Source organism: Xiphophorus maculatus, chromosome 17, assembly GCF_002775205.1.
Source record: "Xiphophorus maculatus strain JP 163 A chromosome 17, X_maculatus-5.0-male, whole genome shotgun sequence".
In the NCBI taxonomy this organism is placed as follows: domain Eukaryota; kingdom Metazoa; phylum Chordata; class Actinopteri; order Cyprinodontiformes; family Poeciliidae; genus Xiphophorus; species Xiphophorus maculatus.
Genome location: NC_036459.1, coordinates 171,631 through 185,941, shown reverse-complemented (window position 1 = coordinate 185,941; position 14,311 = coordinate 171,631). Strand labels below are relative to the sequence as shown.

Here is a 14,311-nt window from a genome sequence, read left to right as displayed (position 1 = left end):
CCCCACAAGCACGAGAAACAGGGTGTCAATCCTCTCCTCCAGTCCACGTCACCCTCAGCCATCAAGAGCGGAGAAACAAAAGCAGGCAAGAATAAATAGAGCTATAAAACAAAATGGTAATAATAAAAAATAAAAATAAAATAAGCAGAAAAGACTCAAGGGGACCCCAAAGTGTCAAAAATGTATCTGATTTGTGATTGAGATCATGGGTCAGCTTTTCCAAAGGAAGGATAACAGATATCTGTGTGAGCCACATATTTACTGTGGGGGCAGAAGGAGAAGTTTGCTTTTGCTTTTTGAAGCAAGAGCAGAAGTCCAGAATTTTAAACCAGTTACAGACCAGACTTCTTACTGGGCTCTGCTGAGAGAACCAAAATCTACTGCAGATTCTCCAAGATAATCCAAACTGGAACAAATTTCTGAGACCAGGTCAACACAAGTTCTTAGAACCACATAATGAACAAAAAAGCCTTAAATAAGTCGTCATCAGTCTGAACCAAGTTATAGCACCTGTGTGAAAGAAGTAATCTGATTACCGCACCTCCAGCAGGGACTTGAACGTCTCCAATTTGCCATAGTCAGAGATGATTTTCATCAAGTTCTCCTGTAGAAGATCATCAAAGTGTTAAAGTGGTGTCGACATTTCCTCCAGTCAACCAGGGTCAGAAGGTCTCACATCTGGCCTGCTCTCCACGGTGGCCGGGACGCTGTCCATCAGCTTCGTGATGATGTGGACGAGTCCGTTGGACGCTGCCAGGTCCGACTTGATGACCTCACCTCGCTTCCTGCTGCCATGGATACGGATTCTGATCTGACCGCCCTGCAAGGAGAAATAGGATGGTTCTGGTTTAATCGGGTCATCAGATTCAGGTCCAATGAGGCTGGGACTCCTCATGTCTCCCATGATGTGTCCGGTGTCCTACTTATTCCTTTGCAAAGGCTTTGGATCAATTTTATGCAGATGATAAACTGTGCATGAGAGTCTTACTTAGAGACTCATCGAAGTGCTTTTTCTCCTGAGAGTTCTGGTTCTGATCCATATCTCAGGACCACTTGAAACAACATTGTGTTTTAAAAATCTGAAAGACAGCTAGGTTTCTTCTCACCCTGCCAGACATCTCCGTCTCTCCTGCCTTTCCGGACAGCGTGTAGAAGACATCCGTCTTCATCAGAGTGGAGGACGGCATTGAACCAGCAACCAGGTGCATCTTACACAGGTACTTAGCTTTGGATGAGTCTGCAGTCAGAGTCTGTATCTGTGATTAAAAGAACAACAAAAAGCCTGAAAACTCTGCTTCTTCTGACTGTCTGTGCTAAACGGGTCTAGAACTCACAGAGGTTCCCTTGAAACCTCGATTCACTGGAACAAAAACCGTAAACGGACCCAGGTTCTGAAGAGGCCAAGACAGAGAATCTGGGAACACAAAACAAACCACATCAGTGCTGACATCTGCCTCTGAACAGAACATCAGGTCCAGATCAAGCTAAGATGGAACCAGAACCGCTGGACTTTCTGGAGCAGGAGGCACAGTCCAACCCTCAGATTTAATGTTGCTTTATTCTAATCACCGAACAGAGAGATGGCGTTGCTCAGCTGGCCGCTCCATTCCTTCCCAGGCTGTGTGTTCAGTTCCCTGAGACGCTCCATGATGTTCCCAAAGCAAACCTTCCCGTTCCCGATGTAGCCCTGGAGACAGGCGCACCTTGAGGCAAAGCAACAGGACACTCAGGTGTATTCAAGTGAGCATACAGGTAACAGTGAGGTAAAGCAAGGCGGAGGGGACTGACCGGACCCGACCCGGTCCCACCGTGGAGCAGTTGGCGTTCTGGTGACAGGAGTCGGGTTTGCAGACGTCCTTCAGGTTGCAGCTGCCGTCCGCCAGCGTCTCAAAGCCTGGTAGACACTCGCAGTGGGACTGGAAGGAAACCAGACACCGACAACAATACTCCCACAAACATCTCCCCCTGCAGGCTGGACTCTGCATTACAGCCACTGGGAGTCTGGACAATCACATCAAACTAATTAGCTCTGGATCGTGTTCCTCCCCTGATTCCATCTCTGAGACGGTTACTTAGTCAAGCGAGTCCCTAATTCTGATCCGGATCATGTTTAAATCCTGACGTGAATCTGATCCTGAACCTGTTCCAGATCCTGCCCCAGAGGAAGATGGCGTCGTTCTGATCCTAGCATTACTTCCGGTCTTTGTCACAATCCCATTCTGGATTAGATGTTCTGGTTTCATCTCAGTGTTTTTGTTCAGATGACGTTCTATATCCAGAACATGCCATCAATCCTGATTCAGGTTCTGGATTTGGTCCTTTTTCATACTCAGGCTAATTTCCTGATGTTCCTGAATCTGATCTCTGATTTTGATCTGCATGCAAAGAGTTTTCCACTTTTATCTCCCTGCTGATCCCATTCCTGGTTAGCATCCCGGTTCTTCTACATTCCCTTTCTGCTCCCATCTTTTTCCATCTAATCCCTTTTGGTTCTGGTTCTGATCCCTCAGACTCTGAAGTGGATTTCTGGACTAATTTTACCTTTCCCGGTCCATCATAAATGCAGCGGGTGGTCCTGGCAGAGCATCGTCCGTTTTGGGTCTGACAAGGATCGATTGGCATGCAGACCTGTCCGTCGCCGCTGTAGCCTTGGTTGCAGGTGCAGTGGTGCTGGTCCGGTCCAGTGTGGGCACAGGAAGCCCAGGAATGGCAGACCGGCCGGAGACACGGGTTCTTGGCTGTGGAGGACAGAGGGAACAATGAGCAGACCAGGACCATCCCTGAGGAGATGGTTCTAGTTCTGGGTAGTTCTCTGGTGGTGATGAACGAGTTCCTTTTTTAAACATTTCTAAACTGAACAACAATCAAAACATCAGAGCTGCTGGAGATCAGGAGCTGGGCCCGGTTCTGACCTACAGAAACACAAACTGGGAGTTGATCCCGGTTTGTTGGTTTCTGTTTTGGAGAACTGGGCCCAGGTTCTTAGAGGGGTTCAGACAAAGGTACAGTTTCACCCAGTTCTGATCTTTGAGCCTGCCTAACCAAGCCGGTCCAGAACTCTTCTGTTCATGTTTAGACTCACCTAAACACTGAGATCCTGATTTCTCGTAACCAGGCAAACACTGGCACACCAGCCGTCCTGTCAAAGCTTCTTCCATGCAGCGGGAGTTCTGCTGGCAGCTGAGGGCCGCACACTCCGGAAGCTCTGGAAGACAGGAACTGGGTCAGGACAGACAAGTCCAGGCTGAAGGAAACCTGGTGCTGCAGGTCCAGCAGAGGGACGTACCCTGGTCACAGCGAGGACCTCGGTACCCAGAGAAGCAGGTGCAGCGACCGTCTCCTTTTAGCCCAGAACTGCAGAGACCGTGGACACAGGAGCACTCTGAGGCAGAACCAACAACAGCGGGTAAGGAATACTGGCGGTACTGACCGGGGTCAGGATGGGAGAATGTAACGGTACCTGAACTACAGGTGGAGCCGTAACGTCCAGGAGAGCAGTCCTCACACGCCGTTCCTACAAAACCCACCTGGACAGCAGCCAGAAACAACTTTGACCCAAAGTCTGAGCTACTGCAGCGATACTAATGTGGCCAAAAGGGTTCTGATGCCTTCTGTAGGTCAGTCAGAAGGTTCTGTGGGTCAGTCCTAATGCAGTTCAGGAAAACTCAAGAGGCAACAGAAACCTAGCTGTCTTTCAGTTGGTACTCCAGGATAATTTGGATTTTACCAGATTCTGCTTGAGTTATATCTGTGTGTGTGTGTGTGTGTGTGTGTGTGTGTGTGTGTGTGTGTGTGTGTGTGTGTGTGTGTGTGTGTGTGTGTGTGTGTGTCACCTGGCAGCTGCAGGTGCCGTTCCCCCCCAGCCCATCGGAGCAGACCCCTCTGCCACTGCAGGGTCTGTCGGCCCCATCAGGACATTCTGCAACACAAACACAGGAAGCTGATGGAGGATGACAGGAAGATGACCCCCCACCCATCTGTCCCACTTCCTGTCCCAGCTTTCATCAGCTCCTTTGTCCTCCACCACCACCCCCGATTTCAGTGGAAATCTTTCCCTTCTCTGGTTGGATTCTAAGGTCTGAACCAGAACCTGGACTGGTCTTTGGTCCAGGTTCTGTCTGGACTTGTGGATCTCAGGTTCTGGATGATGTTCTGCTGGTCTGAGAGCAGCTTGTGGGATCGGCGCCGCGTCAGCAGATCTCTGTCCTGCTGACGGTCTGCATGGAGGAAGGAAATCCCGGTTCTAGAGGATCATCTGCTTCCTGCCGGACCGGACCGGGTCAGGAGTCACCTGGATTGCTGGAGTGGGTGCAGATGGGCCGAGCTAGCAGGTTCTGCTGGTTCTGGTCTGTTCTCTGGTATAATCAGGTCGACCATTAAAGCTCTCTAGAGGTTCTGAACTGACCCAGTTTCCCGCAGAATAATGTCAGAGCAGAACAGTACTGACCCGTGCAGTCCGGACCCCAGTAACCGGGGCAGCAGCTCTTCATCTCCACCTGCTGGAAGCACTGGAAGGAGCAGCCGCTGACGGCCAGCTGCAGGCTGCTGGTCCGGATCTGGTACCTGCACAGAACCCACACGGTGAACAACCTGGGTCAGCAGAACCGGTCCAGACCAGAACCGATCGGGTTCAGCTCACTTGCAGCCCGATGCCAGGCTTTCTGGACTTCTCCTGAATCCAGTGGGACACTGAACAAACATGGAGATGGAGCAGGAGTGGCAGGCCGTCTGCGTCCTCAGCACCGTGGAGTTGGAGCAGAAGTTCTGGAGAAACAAACAGAACCTGTTCAGAACCCCAGCAAGAACAGGAAGGAGCTGGAATGATGGATTCTCCAGCAGCTCTGGAGGAAAAACTCCATCTGGCTCCTTCTGCCACAAAACATCCAAACAGATTAACAACAGGAAGCAGCTAGCGTGGTTCTGTTCAGAATGCCCGATGGGTTCTGTTCAGAATGCCCGATGGTTCTACTGGTCCTCACCACGACACAAACTGGGAATCTTGGGAGCTGGAAACAGTGACAGGAAGTGAGGCTAATGGCTCTAACTTCTGCATCGGATCCGCCCAGAACCTCCATCTCACACTGCCAGAGTCAGAAATGGGACCAAATGGATCCAACTGGACTGCCCAGAACCTCCCAGCAGTCCTTCATGGTTCTGGTCCGGTTCCTCTCTCCATCGGTGCTTCTTTGAGGTTCTGCTCAGCTCTCTGAAGACCCAGACAGCATTTCAGTCAAGTTAAGGCCTGGCCTTTGACTAGGCTGTTCTGTTTGTTTCAGGTTTGACCAGAACATGAAGCTCAGGCTATCGTAAATCAGAACCACCATCTGGTCTGGTTCCTCAGCGGCAGCAGTGGGTCGGTACCGGGCTCAGAAAGAACCAGACTGGATGCTGAAGAGACATTATTTTTAATGATGAAAATAATTTCATGAATCTCAGATATGAAGATGTTTGGAGGCAGCAGAAGATCAGAGAACCATTCCACCTAGAGACATCAGTCGCCAGCAGCAAATTAAAGCCTCTCCTGGTGATCTTACCTGCTGCGAGGCGACCGCCGTCATCATCAGAACCAGCAGCTGGAAACTCAGCAGGACCTCCATCTCTTCTGGTTCTGACCCGGTCTGCTGTCCGACCCGGTCCGACAGGCTCTTTTCAGGGCTTCCTCCTCCTCCTGCTTCCTGAAAACCAACCTTCACGGAAAAGTGCTGAGCTGTAGCTTTAGACACAAACACCCACAGGAAGTGGGATCATTCTGCATCTTTAAACAACACAGGAACTTCCTGCTGGCTTTCAGTTTCAGACCAAACTGATCCTGGCAGTGACTTCACAGCGGAGCGGCATGTCGCTGCTCTTACTGCAGCGAACCCTCTGGACGAAGGTTAAAATCCAGACTCACAGTTTGTGTCAGAGTGAGACCTCCTGTCTGTTAACTATCCTATCTGCTCTAGTTTCCTCTCTGTTCTGGGTCCAGGGATGAACTTTGACCCTGCTGTGAATGTTCAGGACCTGCCTGCCACCAGGAGCCTCAGGTTGGGCCTCAGTCCAACAGGAAATCCTGTTTTCCTGAAACTTTCTGCTCCATCATCAACCGTGGCTGATAACCGTCTTCCTGCTGACTCAGAAGACTCAAGACACGGCGTCCCAGTGAGGACACGTCTGTCCCAGGGAGGACACGGCGTCCCAGGGAGGACACGGCGTCCCAGGGAGGACACGTCTGTCCCAGTGAGGACACGGCGTCCCAGTGAGGACACGGCGTCCCAGGGAGGACACGTCTGTCCCAGGGAGGACACGGCGTCCCAGTGAGGACACATCTGTCCCAGTGAGGACACGTCTGTCCCAGGGAGGACACGGCGTCCCAGGGAGGACACGGCGTCCCCCTGGTGCACAATGTCCCAGGAACAGGAGCCGTCCTCAGCGGGGCCCGGAGCAGACGGTGTCCTCAGTTTGGGTTCTGGATTCTCATCATCAACGTTTTAACAAAATGCTGAACTTCAGTGATAAACAAGATTGAAAAAAACAAAAATAAATGACAAAGCTAAACTCACAATAACAAATGAAAAACAACGCAGATAAAATAGAAAGATAAAAGTTCTGACCCAGAACATCTGAAGGTTTCTTTGGTTCTGAAGTCAGGTTGGTCCTTGTTCTCCTCAGTAGATCATATCCGACTATTTTCCCAGAATTCCCCTGGATCTCGATTCCCCCGAAAACCGAAACACCCAGAGACGCAGAGACCTCATCATCCCAGCTGCTTGTATCTGGTTCTGCTGGGCTCGGTCCATACCTCAGGACCACAGCAGACATTGTTGCTGCTTGACCTCTGACCCCAGCTTCACACCCTCAGAGCGGAGCGACGTGGAGCAGAAGAAGACCTGGAGCTGCTCAGATCGGACCGGCCCGCCACTTCGTCTGAACAAACCAGAACAAGCAGGAAGTTTCTGTACATAAAAATAAAGTTTATTGACAAAACTTACAGATTCTTCCCACCTGTTCCAGGTAACACTGAGCTCACCTGGATGTGTACCGATACCTCATTAAATTAAAGAGCCGATAGCAGAGTGACAGCAGCTCCAAAGGAACTATGAATGTTGTGGCTTTATGAACCAAAAGTGTAACAATAAATTCATCAGTTTTCTGCTAATCTAGTCTGAGAAGAAAATATTTGTTTAAAAATCATAATAAAACCAAGCAGCTTTCTATTCCACTCCCACAAAAAGCTTGATATTAATTTCATAATTATGCAGAAAGTTTTCCCCGTAATAACTTTCTACAAAAGAAATTCAAAATAAATATCAGTTCTTGCGTTTTGTGACTGAGATTTTGAGACAATAAATTTTACATTTTTTTCAATTGTGACTTCATTAAAGTTTTTAGAAAGTTTTCAAAAGTGGTTATTGTACAATAAATCTAATCCATCTTTAAGTTTAATTTAATAAAATTGGGCCTATTAACAGGAGATGAGGATAAATTATGATGCATTTAATCCTAAATTTTATTCACAAATGCTGCTTTCTAAAAAATCACCTCCATTTGATAGGGAAATTATTTTATTTGAGAGAGTGCTTAAACGTTGCAACATCATAAAAGCCCAATTTTTATTCCAATATGTTAATATCTTAATGTAGGATTTGAAATTTGTCTTTCATTTGTGACATTTTCTTTTACTTTCCTCAGTTTGTGATTATTCTTTTTATTTCTTATTTTTTCTGCTCAGTTTATTAATTTAACTTTTTATTATTAATGTGCCTAGTCATAATATTTTCTTTGAATTTTCTATAAAGACGGAGAAAACAAAACATTACCACAAATCCGCCTTTTAACTCAAAACGTCACATGCAGCAATGAATTGTGGGTAATACACTTCGTCGAAGTCCGTAAAAGTGCGGATGTGGAGAATGTGGGACACACTGCGACCTTTAACCTTCAACATGAACGGCATCTGAAGGAGGAACGAGGGCGGGACAGGATGGGACGGGACCGGACCGGACCGGATCTCTGGCTCCATCAGAATCTTTTGTTTGGTTTTATTTTGAATCACAAGTTGAGCTTTACTGCCACCTACTGGACATTGTTTGATTTTCAGGCTGGACTCACGGTGACTGGCTGTCCAAACACATTCATCTGTAAGTTCATGTGTTAATTATGAGTAGAATGTTATGAAATTTTTTGTTAGTTAAACTAATTATTTCAACTTGCTTCAGCTCAGTTTACAGATAAACTCCATTGTTAGCTGATTATCTGCTAAGAAGCATTTATGGTGATGTTAGTTTAGTTCTACTTGCCTTTGGTATTTGATATGTAATTGATTCTCATCCTTTGCTACAGGAAAGAAGCTGCAAATGAAGCCACAAAACCACCAACGGCTGAACTATTTCCAACTGAAGTTAGCTAGCAGGCTAGGGTAGCAAAGCAGTAGACGAGGCGCCATGTCAGCGGTCTGGAGGTCCAAGAGGATCAACACCAGCAATCTGAGAAAACAGTTAGAAATCAGCAAGCCACAGAGTTCAAGGAGTTTTGCAACAGCAGCAACAACCACCCCTGTAGTAATCTCTGAATTAATAACTCAGGTTCTCAGCCAACAGTTTGATCGGATTGCCAGTTTTGGTACTTTGCAGATATTTGGAGATCTTCTCAAAATCTCCAAAGTAGGAGATTGCTAGCCATCACCAAGTTGCCTGAGCTTCAGGACTTGGTGAAGATGAATGTTTTCAGCAAGGAGCTGACATCTGGAAGAGCAGCGTTAGCGAATCGTTAGCTTCATCATAGACTGATAACAACATGTCTTTTGGAGAGTAAAATCTCTATCCGTCCAAAACAACCGTTTCTGGATTCACCCTCTACATGTTTGACGACACGGTTGAAAAGTGGGAGGACTGAACGAGTATGGTTCTGTTGGTTCTGGTCCGTAAAATACTGTAGAGTAGTCCTACAGTTAAAATACTCTGACCTTGTAGTTCTGTTGTAGTTAAATGTACTGAATGAAAACAAAATGTTCTCAAACTGGTTGTGTTATGCGTATTGGTGTGTAAGTACTCATTAGTACAAGGTACTAATGAGTACCAGGTAGTACCAGGTACTCATTAGTACCAGGTACTAATGAGTACCAGGTAGTACCAGGTACTCATTAGTAGCCAGTACTAATGAGTACCTGGTACTACCTGGTACTCATTATCTGGCATCAGAAAGTACTGGGATGTACGTTTAACTTGTACTGGGTTTGAAGGAACACGGTATCGACACATCCCTGGTTTTAAAGGTTCTACTACATCAGCTGCAAATGAAAACGTGTCCATGTTGGGTCTCAGGTTCTTCTCCAGGTGGACACGTCCCGCAGAGAAGACCTGGAGGAAGACCAAGTCCTGCCTGGAGGCTGCTTCCAGGCTTCCTCCAGGCTCCAGCAGTGACCTGCAGCTGTTTCATCCAGATCCTGATCTGATCAGAACCTCCATCCACGCAGGACTGTCTTCCAGGTGTGGACTTATTTACAGGTGTGCATGTCGTTCATGCTCTCGCAGCGTCTGCAGTGGACGTAGCAGCACCAGACAAATTTGCACTCGCAGCGCTGGATGTTCCTCACCACATGAGTGTTGTAGCCTCTGCCGCAGCAAAGCAGGTTGCAGCCATCCGGGCCGGTGGAGGTCCGGTTGCAGCGGCGCCCCCTGGTGCCGGCGATGCCACGCCGCCTGTCCTCCAGGCAGTAGTTTGGAGACTTGTTCAGGTAGATGAGTTCGTTTTTGTCCACAAGATGGCGCTGGTCCTTTTTTCTGGTCTTCCTCCTGGCCCGGTCCGACACCTGGACGCTGCGCTCGTATCGCTCCTTCAGGAAGGCGCCGACACGCTGGAACGGCGCCATGGACCTCCAGCAGGTCTTCACTGCGCAGGAACCAGAAATACCGTGGCAGCGACAGTCTGTGGACATGGTCGTCTCGATGGCCTGCAGGAAGACAGAGACACTGGGCTGGAGATGGGTTCCGGGTGGGGAAGGAGGAAGTCAGAACCTGCCTGCCCGCTGACAGCTGGACCTGCACCGGATGGTCGGATCCCGACCTTATTCTGGAGGATCAGGGAGGAGTTCTACCAACCAGCAGCTACTCAGGTGGATGGTTCCTGCAGAGCACATTTCAGTCACATCAGAACAACTAAGTTTTCAGAGTTCCAGGAAGTCCCTTTCAGAGGAGAAGTTGAAGTTTGGATCTGGACCAGTGAAGCTGGACCGATGCAGAACTGAGAGCAGAAGCTGGAGGTCCAAACAGTCCTGCTGAAGGAAGTGATGTAAGGTGAGGTCTGGCCTTTCACCTCCAGAGGAACCATCCGGTACCAAAGCCTTAAGTGGATGAGAACCAGCTACGTGTAACGTGGTCAGGGGGAAAGTTAGGACAATCTAAGGGCCCCTGACTAACAGGGGGCCCTCCACACTTTATTTAGTTTTTGTTCATAGACATTTAAAAAAGGGGCCCTGTCAATTAGAAATGAATCATATTGTGTTTTCTAAAATAGTTTTTAGCAGTAAAAATGACATGTTGCCCCTCCCAGACCTTCACCTGAACAGGAAATGGTTCCTTCCTGCTGGACCATGTTCAGCAGCACACAGTGGAAAACAAGAACCACTGGCTGTTACTATGCTGCTAAGAAAAATAATAAAGTTAGGTTTTCAAAAAAATTAAATAAATAATAATTAAAAGTGTGAGTTTATAATCCAGTTTTTCTCTGAGAGGTGAGTAAACTGAGATTATCAACATTTAGCATAGTTAGCTTAGCTACAGACTGTTGGCCTCCATTTCACTAACATTTAATGAATTAAGGAAAGAAATTATCAACATATCCATATATTGAACTTGAACCTTTTACCTCTTAACAACAGGTGAGTCAGTCAGCAGCAGCTCTGACCTCCTGACCCGTCCTCTCTCCTCTCCTAGTCAAATTAAAGCTGCACTATGTCACTTTTATAAAAATATTTTTGACATATTTGTTAAAACTGTCATTATGTTGTGACAGTACGGTATGAGAGATAATCTGTGAAAAATCTATTTCCTCTGCTTTCTCCCAGTTCTCTCTAGAAACAACCAATCAGAGACAGGAGAGTTTTAGTGCTGTCAATCACAATCTCATGTGTTGCTGCTCATCCCTATGCTGCAGCTAGCATAGCCTGTTGTGAATGCTTAGTCTAGTTAGCATAGCTACCAATGACAGCAGATAAACATTTTTCCTGTAATGATAAGTTGTTTTTCCACCATTAGCATATTTAGCAGCGAGTGAATGAGTTGATTGACAGCACTAGGACCCTCCTCCTGGTTCTGATTGGTTGTTTTGGTCGGAACGTTGCTTTACTTTAACCAGTAATAGTTCAGGTGGAGGAGATTGATTGTTTTCACAGATTATCTGACATGGTGACAGTTTTAACAATTATGGAGAAAACATATTTTTTATTAAAGTTATAAACTGCAGCTTGAATAAAATGCAACAATATAACATTTTTTAGAAGTCTGGATGCTTCGTGTATATTTTGCATGTTGCCTCTGACTGTTGCTGGTGGGGAAACATTTCAGTCTCTAAAACTAATAGAACAAATGAAGGAACCTACTGCTAACTATGTGGACTGTTGGATGTAAAATTCATGAGCAGTAAATATTGTGCTAGTTATCAGTACTGGACCAAAGAAAGCAAGACTTTAAAATTGTGACGCTTTCCCCCCTCCAGGGTTTTTATTGTGGCTCTAGTGCCCCTTTTTACCAAAGTAGGCTGACAGGAAACGGGGAAGGAGAGGAGGGAAGACATGCAGCAAATGCCGCAGGATCCGGGAGTCGAACCCGCGACGGCCGCGTCGAGGCCTCCAAATATGGGTCGCGCTAACCGCTACGCCACCACGGCACGCCACCACGGCACGCCCAATTGTGACGCTTTTGATGGTTCAGATAAACTCAGGAAACTGGAACAGCAGCTGGTGGAGGTGCCCAATTTAATATTTTGTCATGGGGCCCCAGATTCCTGGCAGCGGCCCTGGCAGTGACCTGATTGAACGTCTGGTTTTAGGATGACTACTGGAACCTCGGATGCCAGCGGATCCCAGGGGATCCCAGCGGATCCCAGGTTTCATCTCCCAGTGAAGAACAGAAGCAGAGCTGGTTTGGCCCCAGCAGGTTCCTAGAGATGCAGTCCAGGTTCCAGGTTCTGCCAGAGGTCCAGTTTAAAGTGCCTCTTGTGGAAGTTAAGGATCTTAATGAATAAAAGACTTTCAGCTTTAGGGAGAACATTCCTGGATCTCCGGCTCAGAAAATCTTCCCTGACCGGAGCTGCTGCCCGGTTCTGGTTCTGGAAAACGGATCTTCACCCACTTTGGTGGAAAAACCTTACAGGAACATTCTGAGCAGCTGCTGGCTCGGTTCCTCCCTGGTCTTGTAAACCGGACCCGCTCCGACCGGTTCTGGCAGCAGAGCGAGTTTTTCTCTGAAGGGGTCTACTGAGGTCAGAGGTCAGGATGCCCTCACCTGCCGTCCGACTTCAGCGTTGTGCTGGTTCATGGTGCCGAGCGTGAACCCGACTCGGTCCATTGACGAGTTCTTCTCCACGACGTCCATGAACCTCCGGCTGAACCAGGTTCCGAACCGGATGTGGTCCGAGCAGCCGCCCCAGTGCCAGCCCTCCTCCTCCGCCGCCGTGCCGCCGCCGCCGCGCAGCCGGGCGTCGCAGCCGCACTCCGTCATATTGCCCTGGCTGCAGGACCGGGTGATGGAGTGGACCAGACCCGCCGCCATCACTGCGTAGATGAACGCCGTCTCCTTGGTTCCTGCGGGATGGAGACGTTCTGACATCACTTCCTCTGCAACCAAAGGACACATGATCCCTACCAGTCAGAATTCCAGGTAACCTTTGACCTCCTGGCTCCTCCCTGCTGAAGGAAAAACTCAGAGATTTAATCGGATATAATCCAGGATGTTCCGGTAATAAACATGCAGCTCCTCCGTTTGGCCTCTAGGGGGCAGACTGGGCCCAGTCAGACGTTTCATGCAGCTGCTGTTTCGGTACCATGTGGACCCGTCAGAACCAGAACTAAACATTTAGTTTCTAACCTGCTGCGCGTCGGAACCAGCAGGACTTTAACTAAACGGGACCAGGAAAACATGCTGAATTCTGTAGAACCTTTGGTTCTGGATGTTGGGTCTGACCGCCTGGAACCAGAACTAAAACACACAGAGTCCAGTTAGGAGCTGCAGAACCGTGCAGCAGAACTCACCGCTCGTCAGTTCGTGGCCGAACACGGCCGCAGGGTTCCGGGTCGTGGAGCAGTTCCAGCGCTCCAGTCGGAACTGGTTCCGACACTCCGCCACGGCCAGCCGGGCTCCGTCCCGCACGCCGGGCAGCAGGAAGGGCTTCCCGCGGCACACGGCCCGCTGCCGGCCGCTCAGAACCGGGTCACCGCCGGACGTCACGCCCAGCCACCTGTGGAGGGCAGCGGCCAGTTAGCGCTCAGAGGCTGCAGGCTCGGTTCGGACGGGTTCTGATCAACGGAACCACGTCTGTTTAATTCTGACATGAAGCAGCTGAGTCTAGCCGACCCGGTCCAGAAGATCAGAACCGCGAGAGTTTACCATCTAAAAAACGCACAGTGGATCTGATCGGAACCTCGGTTCTGTTCTCCAGATTGAACTCAATCCGAACCGGTCCGGGAAAGGTTCTCCTCAGCTAAAAGTCCGGTTCGGATTATTCTTGTGAGAATCTCCAGAACCTCAGTAAATTACAGTCACACGCAAACCCATCTGGTTCCGAACAGTTCGGTATGGTCGGGGACCAGGTTCACTCGGAACCACAGAGATGGGCTCAGCCGGACCCATCCGGACAGGTGGAACCGAAACCAGTAGCGGTTCTGGTTAGTTGGATAAAACTGGACCTCAGACCGGGTTCTGGTGCTGATAAAAAGTTCGGACAGAGCTGCGGTGCTGCTTGATCCGGTTCGGTTCGGTACTCACATCCAGCTGGCCCGGCAGCTCGGCGGGCTGACCCAGACCAGCAGCAGAACCAGACCGAACATGGGTCGGACTCCAGAACTCCGGGTCTCCATCCCTCACCAGAACCGCCCGGTTCTGCGGATCATCCCGGTTCCGCCACCGCCGCTTCCCTCTGCGGTTCCAGGCGCGGCGGACCGGACCCAGACCCGGTCCAGGACGCTGCTGATTGGACCAGCGCAGCGGCGTGACGTCAGAGGCTGATCCTGAAGCTGCGGAGCAAACAGAGCAGGAAAACATCCCGGTTCTCCAGAACCCTCCAGAACCGCCTGGCACCGGGTGGGAGGGAAACTGGATCGAGTGCCACTGGTTCC

The 14,311-nt window shown here is 49.1% G+C and overlaps 2 protein-coding genes across 4 annotated transcripts in view; both read right to left on the bottom strand.

The window, feature by feature from the left end:
* stab2 (stabilin 2) overlaps positions 1-6,875 on the bottom strand; it is a 30,084-nt gene extending 23,209 nt beyond the window's left edge. For both annotated transcript variants that reach the window (XM_023350314.1, XM_023350315.1), the window contains exons 1-15: positions 6,594-6,875; positions 5,535-5,687; positions 4,640-4,764; positions 4,448-4,563; positions 3,834-3,919; positions 3,461-3,527; positions 3,287-3,382; positions 3,083-3,205; positions 2,542-2,738; positions 1,789-1,916; positions 1,570-1,703; positions 1,335-1,414; positions 1,107-1,256; positions 677-820; positions 542-604 (exon numbers count right to left, since the gene is read on the bottom strand). In XM_023350314.1, coding sequence (XP_023206082.1) covers positions 542-604; positions 677-820; positions 1,107-1,256; positions 1,335-1,414; positions 1,570-1,703; positions 1,789-1,916; positions 2,542-2,738; positions 3,083-3,205; positions 3,287-3,382; positions 3,461-3,527; positions 3,834-3,919; positions 4,448-4,563; positions 4,640-4,764; positions 5,535-5,687; positions 6,594-6,602 — 1,671 coding nt within the window. In that variant the 5' untranslated portion in view covers positions 6,603-6,875. The remainder of the gene's footprint in view (positions 1-541; positions 605-676; positions 821-1,106; positions 1,257-1,334; positions 1,415-1,569; positions 1,704-1,788; positions 1,917-2,541; positions 2,739-3,082; positions 3,206-3,286; positions 3,383-3,460; positions 3,528-3,833; positions 3,920-4,447; positions 4,564-4,639; positions 4,765-5,534; positions 5,688-6,593) is intronic.
* Positions 6,876-9,158: 2,283 nt separating this feature from the next.
* Positions 9,159-14,148, bottom strand: wnt16 (Wnt family member 16). 2 transcript variants are annotated; one of them, XM_023350324.1, is made up of 4 exons: positions 13,962-14,148; positions 13,229-13,434; positions 12,483-12,814; positions 9,159-9,931 (listed from the first exon to the last, which is right to left on the bottom strand). In XM_023350324.1, exons 1-4 carry the CDS (start codon positions 14,051-14,053, stop codon positions 9,476-9,478), a joined length of 1,086 nt encoding a protein of 361 aa, XP_023206092.1. In that variant the 5' UTR covers positions 14,054-14,148; the 3' UTR covers positions 9,159-9,475. The 2 variants fall into 2 exon arrangements, with proteins under 2 accessions (XP_023206092.1, XP_023206093.1); XM_023350325.1 differs by having other exon boundaries at positions 12,483-12,781.
* Between the last annotated feature and the right edge of the window lie 163 nt (positions 14,149-14,311).